This window comes from Brassica napus, chromosome C5, assembly GCF_020379485.1.
Source record: "Brassica napus cultivar Da-Ae chromosome C5, Da-Ae, whole genome shotgun sequence".
NCBI lineage: Eukaryota > Viridiplantae > Streptophyta > Magnoliopsida > Brassicales > Brassicaceae > Brassica > Brassica napus.
Window position 1 is genome coordinate 35153108 of NC_063448.1, and position 13068 is coordinate 35166175.

At 36.6% G+C, this 13068-nt stretch overlaps 1 protein-coding gene across 1 annotated transcript; it reads left to right on the top strand.

Moving 5' to 3' along the window:
• Nucleotides 1-11443: 11443 nt before the first annotated feature.
• LOC106363624 lies at nt 11444-12790 on the top strand. The gene has a single exon (XM_013803339.1). The coding sequence runs from the start codon at nt 11444-11446 to the stop codon at nt 12788-12790; it is 1347 nt and encodes a 448-aa protein (XP_013658793.1).
• Nucleotides 12791-13068: the final 278 nt, after the last annotated feature.

The window sequence follows — 13068 nt, forward strand, 5'->3', positions numbered from 1 at the left end:
CACTATGGAGAGTCAAACAAATAATAGACACATAAAATACTCCACGCTACGAGTATTTAGGCTCAAACATGTTACGATTGATAATAATACAATAGGCAACTAATATTAGAAACTAACGATGGATAAACTTTGGAAAGTAATTTATGGCACATACTGATACTTGTACCAACTTTTCAGAGTAATTTATAGAAGTAAAATAACCTGTTACAATTGTAGAAGAAACTTCAACATCGTCATGATTTTGATTGTCTGAATCAGCTTCAAAGGAATTCGGCGGTGTATTGTTTAAATCAAAAACGAACTCTCTGTCTCCCTCACAACTCATAATATCGTGAGGAAAAGCTGCTACTCAAATATGCATAGTTACAATCCATCGTATGCTTCAAACATATATAGTCACTTAACTTTTGGTACTAAAACCAAATTTTGAGTTGTTTAAAAATTTTGGCTCCAAAATTTTTTTTAAAGAAGTTCGCATTATGTACGTGAATTAGTAAGTCAAAAAATGTAAAGTTTCATCATTGGAATGTTGACTACAATAAATATGGAATACGAGGATCTTAAATATGGGGAACGAAACACAATGAAGCAAAATAATGACAAAGTTAATCGATCACTTTTTATTTTAACTTAGATTTTTTTATTACGATATTTTTTTAATAGTAATGACAAAAGGTTAAAATAGAAATTTCAACAACTTTCTTAAAAACTGTGAAAATCCTAGAATATACAATAATAAGGAACAGATGGAGTAGTTCCTAACGCTCGTAATATATATACACAACAGATAAAGATAAAAATAGTTTGTTCTATTCAACTTGTGAAAAATAGAATAATAGAGCGAGGTCAACAAAACTAATGTTATCAGCCATTTTCATATTTTTATTACTAATTTTGGAAATTACAAAATCATAATTGATTACGTCAATACAAAGATGTAGAAATTTAATGTATCAAACGAATATTTTTATGAAGATAATTTTTTTTATGTTGTCATGTATATTGAAAAATATTTTATTATTGTAAATATGTAATTTTACTATTACTTAAATCATGATTAATTTTAATTAGATAATCTCAACTGTTTTAAAACAAATAATAAAAATAGAAGTTTTGTAAGAAAAATTGTTTTTCTAAAACCTTCATCTAACCGAAATAAAAAGATACATGCGGTTTAAGAGAATACTATTTTACTCAGAAAATAAATAAGTAACTAAATTCCATTTATTTATTTATGTTTTCTTCACTTAGAATGATGATAACTGTTACTACTCTGCGGAGGAATTAGAAAAAAAATAGCAACAACATTGAAGTTGAAACTGAAAATTATAAACATCGAGACAAAACACCAAAATTACATGCTTGAGAAAATAGTTGCACCCTATCAATCAAAATATTCATATTGATTACCAAAACCACCTCAGACCCTTCCCCCAAAATACATGCTAGCTACTAACAAATTGAGAAAATAGTTGCACGCTATCAATCAAAATATTCATATTGATTACCAAAACCAGCTCATACCCTTCCCCAAACAATAGATCAATCCAATCAAACATTGAATGTCTACAAAACTAGAACCATATAATAATAATGATCTTCATGACTAAATAATGCACATTTGAGTATCCGTTATTACTGTTTTCTCAATTTTGTTTCCGTTAATTATTTGCTAAGAAATATAATAGGAATCAAATCTGTGTGAATATGTGCACACATAAATTATTTGCTAAAAGTTTAAATTGTTTTAACAATATTAATAAAATGTATATACCTAATAATTATGTTTTTACTGACTCAATATTTATTTTGTTTAATGTATTTAGAAATTTATTAATTTTTTTATCATACACAAGATTTGCAAAATATATTATACATGTACATATTATGTGATGAACATAAAATGCCAAATAGACTAAATTTTATTTTAAGATAAAACATATTTTTAAGAGATGTAATAGTAAAATAAGAAAAAAATAAGCCAGTCTCTCTCCCTCTCTTTCTCTCTCCGACACTCTCTCCCTCTCTAAAACAATGCATCGTTTAGAAATTTAAAATATATATAAAAGGATGCATAATTCAAAAATTAAAAGATGTGTAAGAGAATGTATCGGAGAAAGGATAGTAATTTTTTCGAAAATTTAATCAGTTAATTAAAAGGTTGTGTCGTTCGGAAATTAAAAGAGGCGTGTGAAAATGTACATCGTTTAAAAATTAAAAAAAACGTGCAAAATGGTGTGTCAGAGAAAGACATGTCCTTTGCTCAAACAATTGTATAAATAAATTAAAAGGGTGCATTATTAATAAATTAAGAGCGGCTTGTGAACGGATGCATCATTCAAAAATTAAAAAGGGGTGTATGAGGATGCAGCAGAGAAAGACACATCATTTGTTCAAACAGTTGTACCAATTAATTAATAGGATGCATTTTTCAGAAATTAAAAGAGATGTATGAAAGGGTACACTGTTCAAAAATTAAAAAGGCGTATAAAAGAATGCTCTGGAGAAACACACGTCATTAACTCAAATGATTGTATTAATTAATTAAAAGGGTGCAAAGCAACAAGCATCAACATCCCAACTACAGTATGTTTCACAATGTGGTAATATTATCTTTAATTTTATGAAAGAGTTGTATGACTCTGCTATGCTTGAGTGAAGAAACGAAGAAGTTATTTGTTTGATAATGTGACAGATGATTTCGTTTGTCCTATTGCCTAACATAGATATAGAAACCCAGCAGCACAAGGCCATGTTGCATCTGCTGGAGGAAATCCATTCGCTTTGACATTCCCCGATCTACTGCATCTTCTTCATCTTTTAAAAAAAAGAAACTATTCTTGTCGTGCATTAAGAGACGATCTACTGCATCTTCTTCATCTATACACTATTATTTGAGTCTCGTTATTTTCTTATCATACATTGCGTTTATTTCTTTTTTTTCTCGGGACCAGCTTCCGTTACATATACATATAAATTAGGTTGAGATCCGAGCTTTGCGTGGGGTTTGACAGATATAAAAATTATATATCCAAATAAAGTTGTTCAATTCGGATTGTGGTTTGGTCTTGGTTCGTCTTTTTGGTATTTTGATTTATAAAAATTGAAATTAATAAAGTAAACTGCGTATATATAATTACATTATGTAATTTACATATAACTATACTACTATGAAAAATCAGCATAGCCCATATAATTATATTATGTAATTTACATATATACTACTATATTTTAATTAATCAGTTTATATGGTTTGATCGATTTATATACCGAATAATATCAATATACCATGGGTTTTAAAAATAACATTGATTTGGTTTATACGCTGTTACGAAATCAAAACCATTTTATTTATTTTGGTTTGTTTTTTTTTTAGTTGGCTTGGTTTTTATCGGATTAAACACCCTTAACTCCAATGACTAAATCGTAGATAGTTTGCAAAAGTGTTTCTTGGACTAAATCGTACGTAATAAAATCAAAGTTTTTTTGTATTTTATAATTAAACCTAAAAATAATTTGCAAAAATATATCTCTTCTTCTTTCTCCGAATTACCCAGTGCGTGATCTTATCAATAGGCTCATTCTAACAACCCATCACATTTATATCACAAATCATGGTAATGTTGAAATACTTCAACGGGAAGGTTATATGTTCTAGTTTCTATCCTCTTATTTTACTCCGCACCTCTTTATTTTGGGTTCCTTCCACATATAATACATAATTTAAAACAGAAACAAAGGGAGGTATAAACATAAGCTCATAGTTAGGCTGATATTGCTGCTGCATGCCAAAGACATCTAGAACATATATTAGGTTTAAGAATACTTGTATTAAAAATATTTGTAGTATCAGACTGTAAACTTAGAAAAGCAATTCAAGCGTAGATAGAATCAATATCTCAAGTAGATTAAAAAGTCAAATTATGAAAACATGGCATATATAAGTGTACGTAGAAAATAAAAGGATACAAAAGTCCATAATTAAGAGTTGAATCAAGATAACGGGAAAATGTATTGGATATGGGTGTCATCGCCTCTCTGCTAGCGTTTCTGTTAATTTAAGTGAACTTGTTATCATAAAAGTCTCATCATTTATCTGTAAGATCTCTACCTATCCCAGCTAATTTTAAAAACTGTAAAAGTCTGCCAAAAAGGTTTACTGTAGACACATGACAGTTCAGCGGACTTTAACTCCGAATGTCCCTCTCTCTCTCTTGAAAATTTATCATTTCTCCACTTATTAAAATATATTTTCTTTTTTTATTTTCTTTTAAATGGAAAATGAGTGGATAGTGTTCTAAAGACAAATTACCCCCTAATGAAATAGGTTATTTACAAGGGCCCAACCTAAAGATCCGACCCACCCAAATTTAACCCTAGAATCCGACCAACCTAAAGCGAAACGACAGCGTTCCTTCTCCACCCCAAACTCTCCCTCTCAACTCTCTCCCTCTTGCGACGGAAAACCAAAACCCTTAGCAGAGTCGCATCGTTTTTTGTCCCTTCTCCATCTAAATCGAGAATTCATCAATCTCCCTCTCTCTTATTTCTCGTGTCTCAAGTCTCTCTGTCTCTCATTGTGATTGAAACCCCTCCAAAACCCCTAAGTCGAGAATCACATCGTTTTTTTCTTCATTCTCCGTCGAATTCAAGGCTCCATCCTTAGTTCTTTGTGGTAAGTGATTAGTTTCTCTTTTTTTGATAGTTATTTGGTCGTTTTGTAACTAGGTTTGAAAATTTTTTTTTGGAGAAAACTTATAAGTTATTGGGGAAACTTAATAAATGTGTCTGTAGAAAAAGAATATTGGCTTTGAAATTGGGTAAAAACTTGTGTAATCTTATTATCAGGTATATGTTACACATAAACAAGCTGGGACCGAAAACTGATACAATTTTTGTGTGTTTTGAGTGGGGTAAGCTGTATTAAATTGTTGAGATGCCTAGTTAAGACTAAAATAAATATTTAGGGAGATGAATCCTGTTGGTGATGGAACTTAATTGATGTTGTGTTGTTGTTATGCGGTTTGCATTAGGACTGATTGAGTGGTTGTGTTTGTTTATTAACCAGCGACTTTTGCACTATCTACCTGCGAGGCCACTAGTTGAGACTAGCATCACTCTCTTTCTTGATCTTCTACCTGATATCCCTTTATGGATGAAGAATCCTGACTATGAAAGAGTAAGTTAACTCAACATATTGAATCATTCTAGCTTCTTGATTTACTTGATGACACTGATATTCTTCTTTCTACATGTGGCCCTACCTTGATAAGGTTCTCTTTGTTTCCTGCTTCTTATCAATTTATGCTTCTGTATATAAGCTTTAGTTTTTCATTCTCCTGTTTATAGGTTGTTTGCAAGATTATTCGGAGCTCCGCACAACCCATATTGCAGATTACATTGGCACTTTCTGTATAGAATCCATTGAGTTCGAGAAACTGAGCCTTTCACCCACAGTTTATGGCAAGTCTTACTCCCATTTTTACCTAATTTTCACATCTGTAAGATGTGCTAATGGTCAAAGAGTAATGTGCAGGTATTAAGTTCTATGAGACCAACGAGAAGGAGCTTCTGTTTGAACCTTCAATCAAGTGGGCAGGCAATCCCTATATTGTTTTGGTGTCAGAAACATAAGCTGCGCATGGTTGTATAGAGTTTATAGTTTAGAATACGTTGTATGAGTCTGAGTAAGCATGGTGTTAAAATTGAAGGAAGACTACTGTCCATGTCATCTTAGTGTTAACACTTCACTTGACTGCGTCAAGTTGACAAAAATATAAGAAATTGAGTATCTTTATTGTTTTGAACTTTTCTTCGAGGTAGTTAAAACTTGTATGTGTTGCAAATGACATGTTAGAATAACTAATTTTACTAAGTTTATTATGTCTGGAAAATTTATTAAGTATTTCTTCTACAAACACATTTTGTTTGTCAGTAAATATTAAGTTGTGGTAATATATCACATTACATCTTCCATTATAAATATTTAAAAAGTTTTAAAACATTTATCTTCTTATTTTAGAATTTAAAAACATTTTATGTTTCATAAAATTTGTTTTGTTTTGCTCATGTTAAAATAATAATATAAAAAGTACCTATGTAAAATGTATATGTATAGCACTTTAAAAAATATTCATGTAAAAAGTGCAACTGTTATATATCTAAATTTAATAATTTAATTACACTTAGTAATTCTTGGTAATCTTCAAGGTAGTAGTAATACTACCTTACATATAGTAATATTTTGGCAAATTTTAAGCTTTATTAGTAAAACCATGTTCAAATGAAATATTTTTTAGTAAAACCAATGATTTTATACAATGAATATCATTAAGGAAGAGTATAACATAAACAATTTACCAGAAATAAGTATTTTTGATAGATTCTTCTTATTATAGCATTACATTCACACAACAACCATGAAAGTTAACGAATCATTTTGAGAAAATGATAAATATTCCTACTACAGAAAATAATAATCTAAATAGTTTTAGTAGTCTTATTTACTATAAAGATAGTATACTAATAGATAATATATGAGTTATATATGCTAAATACACATCCTACTTGAAATATACAGGGGTTTTGGATTACACATAACAAAACCCATTAATCCTAGTATGCCACGTTACACACAATAAATCCAGTAATTCTAGTATTCTGAGTTACACACAATAAAATCAATAATTCTAATAGTCAAAATTACACACGATGAAAACATAATAAAATTACGTACACATTCAAAAACCTGAACTAGTCCATTTTCAAACCACGGTCCCATACCTCTCCCTCTGCCATTTTTGCAATGATGATATCAATCATTCTTTTACTAATACTAATTCATTACAATACTACTATAAAATTTGTAAAAGTCTATAGATTTTATAATTGTTTGACATACAAAATTGGTAAAGTCTATAGATTTAGAATTGTTTGAAACCAATACCCTTAATGGAATCATTTAACTACAATGACCCAACCTACACTACCTGATACATCCGGATCCAACCCAAACCCAACGGGATCTAATAAAACCGTTTTGTCTCAGTAAAACTAGTAATTTGAGTAATACCCAATAAAAATTTCGTTTACAAACTTATCTACTTTTTAGGATGATATTGTTTGATTAAACCACTATTATTATCTTCTATGACTATTTCACATATATGTGGTAGGTAACTTATCTTTTTTTTTTCATAAGAGTGAAATAAACCCAAAGGCCATAGAATTCATGTTTTAAAATTATTTTTATCTCTCTTAATTTTCACTAAATCTTACATTATTAATATTATCTATGATATACACAAATATCATCAAAATCAGACATAATAAACCCACCAACCCCAAAAAAACAGTTATAAAAATCATTTTCAGTCTCTCGAAATACCCAACAAATCTTACATTTTTTACTTTACACATGATGTATACTATGTTCTAATAATATTCCAGAAAAAAATTCTTCAAAAACGGCCATAATGAACCTATTAACTTTTTTACAAAAAAATAACCCATTAACTTAAAATCAGTTTTAAAAATCATTTTCAATCTCTCAAAATACTTATCAAATCTTACATTTTTTTACTTTATCCATGATGTATACTTTGTTTTAATAATTTTACATAAAATTTTTCTTCAGAAACGGTATAATAAACCCATCAACTCATAAACACAGTTTTAAAAATCATTTTAAACCTCTGAAACACTCATCAAATCTTAAATCTTTTATTTTACTCATGATGTACAGTTTGTTGTAGTGATATTCCAGAAAAAAATCTATAAAAACGGACATAATAAATCCACCAGTCCGTAAACACAGTCTTATAAATCGTTTTTAATCCCTTGAAATACCCATCAATTTTTGCATTAAATACAACATCTATGATGTACACTTTATTTTAATAATATTCCAAAACAAATTTCATCAAAAACAGACATATATTACCTATTTTTTAAGCTTCAAATTTATCAATGGAAGAAGAAGAATGATGCGAAGCATGTGGAGAAGAAGAATGATGCGAAGCATGTGGAGAAGAATAAAGAGAAATGGAGCCCATAAGGTAATTGATTTATTAGTTATTTAATTAATTCATTAATTTAGTGAGATGGAAGAAACCTAATAAATAAATAGAAGGCTATTTTTCGAAGTACAAAGAGATGAGGGTAATGAGAATAGAGAAGGGATATTGAGAATGGTTTTTTTCTAAGAAGGGCATATTGAATTAAAGTTCCAGTTCAGCCATGGAGGTTTAATTTTCAATCGCAAACTTATAGAGAAAGCAACAAAAATTAGTTGATCATGAATACTTCGACACGGTCAACTTGCTGATTGATCGATCCTTGATGTTTTTTTTTTATTTTATCAACTTAGAATGAATAAAAAGATATAATAATGCTCTAAACATTACACTGAAAACGCCTCAAAAAATTTCTTTTGTAGTTTTTGCAACTACATTACACCAAAGAACTTGTATATACTGTGTAACTGAGTTTTTAGCTTGTGCATCTTCAACAAATACGTACACTGACACTTACCGACAACGCAAATAGCCAACCAGGCACACTCTTTTGTGAATGCTTCACATGCCCAATTCATATGACCATTGACTCACTCTTTTCTGCAACAAATGAAGATAATTAATCTGACACTAATTACCGACTATGTACTGGTCCTGCATGGTACCTATGCAGGACCTAATAAACTGTCATCAAAATGATCTCATCTGATAAATATTGCGAGAGTACCAACAACCTACCTGAATGTAGGGGCTGGATTCGACCATCCCTCAAGGCCCGAAGAATAGACGGTCTGGCCCGTATAAGGCACAGCAACAGCTCGGCTTGACGGCTCGAAGCGCAGATCCCTCTGCGCGACGCGAGAGTGCTTTTGGTCGATCGCACATCGACTAAATGCATCCGGCTCGGCGGCTCCTCGAAGCAACGTGGACTCCTCGGCCCAACGAGTTAAAAGCACACGAAGACGACCTGAGCTAGGTCACGAAAGAGCACTAGGTCAGCTATATATGGAGAGGAGGGTGCGAGGTAAAGAGGATCCGAAATCACTTACAAATACTCGACGGCTAGATTAGGGTTTTACCTTTATTCTCTTGCCGTATTGTATCTTTTCGGAAAGCTCTTTGAGCTCCGGCTTCCTTTCTTTTACGCATCTCCTTTCCTTGTAATCGACAGAACGCTTTCCCGACCATCAATAAGACGTCTTTGCTTAACCCACATCTAAAACCAAACGTTTCACCGTTTAATACCGTTTCCCGATCAAACAGTTGGCGCCCACCGTGGGGACTTTAGCAAAGTAACGTCAACAAGATGGCGACGAGCAACGACGGCTCTTTCTCTGGAGAAGAGCGTGAGGCTCCTGAAACGACACCTACACCCTTTCCTGCGACTCCAGCACCGTTACCACCCGCATCCATAGAAACTATCATGGTGCGCCTCGCACAGCAAGACTCAGCCCAAAAGGCGGCGACCGACCAAATTGCGGCTCTCGCAAAAATCCAAGCCCCTCTCGCTGCGAACGTGGAAGTCTCAACGACGCAATACCGAAGACATCTGTTTAATACAGATCGAGCGACCGGCGCGACACCAGCGCATGCTGAAGACCAAGATATCAACGACGGCGATATGGTTCAAGTCTTGACGCCCAGACCATAAACGACCTTGCCGCGTTAAAGCAATCATTGCTAGATATCAACTCTAAGATTCACAATGTATCGACGTCTGCCCCACAAATTGAGCGTGTCCTCGCAGAATCTCTACGGACGCCGTTCACAGAAAAAAAAACGGTGGTTCAACTCCGAAAGATGGAAAAGCTCCATCTTCCGACCTTCGATGGCGTTTCTGACCCCTCCGCCCACGTCACATCCTTTAACATTGCGATGCGACGCGCAAACCTCTCCAACGAAGAGAAAGACACTGACTTTTGCCAGCTTTTCGTCGAAACCCTCAAAGGACCTGCCCTCAACTGGTCAACAGCTTTCACGACCTCTCGACGGCTTTCCTTAAGAACTATATCATGTTTACTCGTCAGGAAGCCACCGCCACGGACCTATGGAATCTCAATCATGCTAATGGGCAGAGCCTCAGGGATTTCATGGAGAAGTTTAAATCCGTAGTCTCGAAGGTCGACGTACCAGACCATATAGCTGTGGAATCGCTGATGAACACCCTCCATATTAAATCACCGTTTCGAGCCGACCTCTACCGGCACCCTACGAGATCCGTGCCAGACGCTATCGCCCGATCCAACAACTTCATCCATATGGAAGAAGACACCAGGGCGAAGGCGGCAAATGAGGCAGCGGGGAAACAAACACCCGCCCGAACGAACGATACTCGTCAGGAACCTCGCCAGCATTCTGGGGGCGGAAAACCCAACCAGAAAAGAGGTTACATGAATGTCGTGGACGAAGAAGAACCCTCAGGCTCCGCAGTTGTTGTGCGAGAGAAGGGATGGAATCACTGGGATCGAGACTCCGCACAGAAGACATCCAGCTCCCCCGAACCAATGAGCTCAAACGCTGCCGAGCCTAACAAGTGGTGCTCGTATCACAGGGTCAAGTCACACGACACGAAGGATTGCAAAGTTCTTTATGGACATTTCCTCGTGTCAGTCGAAAGTGGCAAAATCGAGATATAATCTCCCCCGTAGAAGCCGAAGAACAGTAAAAGCTAGAGCAAAAACAAAGAGAAGAAAACTCAGAAGTTTCAAGCCAGAGCTCCTCAAAACGAAGAACGAGCTAGCCCCGAGAAAGCTCTCGTGAACAACCTTAACCTCGAGGATGAGTCAACCGATGAGGAACGACCGAAGAACCGACGTCGAGTGGAAGTGATTCTCTCTCGTCCAGACGACTCATCGGATGACGAAATCCCACCAATAACACTTGATTTACATGATAAATTGGGGAGAAAAACGGATCAACTTCACCTTCCCGCAACAAACTCTCAGGATCTACGCGCCTTGCTAAAGCGAAAGGCCGCAATAGTATCAGCGAGCAAGACGGATCTTAGGACGACCATCAATAAGTCCAAAGTGAGAAAGGTCGCCCAGACCGTAGTTGCTCCGAGCCTCCAACCTCAAATCACGGACCTCCGCGAGCAAATCAATTCTAGAGCCGAAGACCTACGAATCAAACTCAGTCAGTCCAAGAGACGTGACTTACGACGATGTCTCGAGGAGGCAAAACGACTCCCCGGCACGGTTCCTCAAGCAGGAAATATTACCGGCGACCTGCGAACATAACTGGAATTGATGAAGGCGACGCATACCCTGCATCTCAACGTGATAATGGGCGGTTCACCTCCCTGCGGAGACTCAGTACGGGCCGTAAAAGATTACCGACGATAAGCCGTCACCGCGCAGAAATGGCCCTCACAAGTTGAGGCCGACCATCAGATTTCTTTCTCAGCGGCCGATACTCGCGGCATCAGCATGCCGCATAATGATCCACTCCTCATTAATATTGGGATTGGCGAATGCCAGGTGACGAAGCTTCTCATCGACACTGGCAGCTCAGTCGACCTTATCTTTAGGGATACGCTCGACACGATGGGAAACGACTTACGCGACATGAAGCCCTCTTCACGCACCCTCACTGGGTTCAACGGTTCCTCGGAACAGATGATTGGGACAATACGTCTCCCAGTTTACGCAGGGGATGTAACCCGAACCGTTAAGTTCTCTATCATTCGGGCAAAAGCGCCTTACAATGCTATCCTCGGCACCCCTTCGTTGCACTCCATGAAAGCCATTCCCTCGACTTATCACCAGTGTATTAAATTCCCTGGAAAGGACGGCACAACACATACGATCCGTGGAGACCAACGCGCCGCGAGAGAGCTGCTTATCGCCGCAGTCAAGCTACAACCGTCAATTTCTCTCGTCAACTCAGTTTCCAAACCAATCCATAAGATCTATCCTCAAAAGGAGGAAATCCGTGAAGTCCCCATTGATGAAGCCGACCCGTCAAAGGTCTTGCGCGTCGGATCTTTTCTCTCCGACGAGATGCAATCACATATCATCTCCTTTCTCAAAGTGAACGCTTCGACTTTCACATGGACAACTTCTGATATGAAGGGAATAGACCCCGCAGTAACTTCTCACGAGCTGAACGTTGATTCGACATTCAAGCCTATCCGACAAAAAAGACGGAAGCTCGGACCCGAACGGTCTAAAGCTGTGAATGAGGATGTCGACAGGCTGCTCGACGCAGGTTTCATCGCTGAGGTATGGTACCCTGAGTGGCTTGCCAATCCTGTGGTAGTGAAGAAAAAGAACGGAAAGTGGCGCATCTGTGTCGACTTCACCGATATAAACAAAGCATGTCCAAAAGACAGCTACCCTCTCCCTCACATCAATCGCTTGGTAGAGTCGACAGCCGGTAATGAACTCTTAACCTTCATGGACGCCTTCTCGGGGTACAATCAAATTCTGATGCACACGGAAAATCACGAGAAGACGGCCTTCATAACGGATATGGGGACATATTGCTACAAAGTCATGCCTTTCGGCCTGAAAAACGCAGGAGCGACCTACCAGCGTCTGGTCAATCGAATGTTCACTTATAAACTTAGCGACACCATGGAAGTTTACATCGACGACATGCTGGTCAAGTCACTTCATGCCGAAGACCACCTCCACCACTTGCGAGACTGCTTCAAGATGCTGAACGAGTACGGAATGAAGCTCAACCCGGCGAAATGCACCTTCGGCGTCACCTCAAGAGAATTCTTGGGTTACATCGTCACCCAGCGAAGCATCGAAGCAAACCCCAAGTAAATAACGGCGATCCTTGACCTTCCAAGCCCGAGGAACAATCGAGAAGTCCAGCGTCTAACAGGGAGGATTGCGGCCCTCAACAGGTTCATCTCACGATCTACTGATAAATGCTTCCCTTTCTATGAACTCCCGCGGGTGAATAAAATGTTCTTCTGGGATGAAAAATGTGAAGAAGCGTTCAATCAGCTTAAGCACTATCTCACAACGCCTCCGGTTCTGTCAAAGCCCGAACCTGGCGACACCCTGTCCTTATATATCGCCGTCACATCCTCAACGGT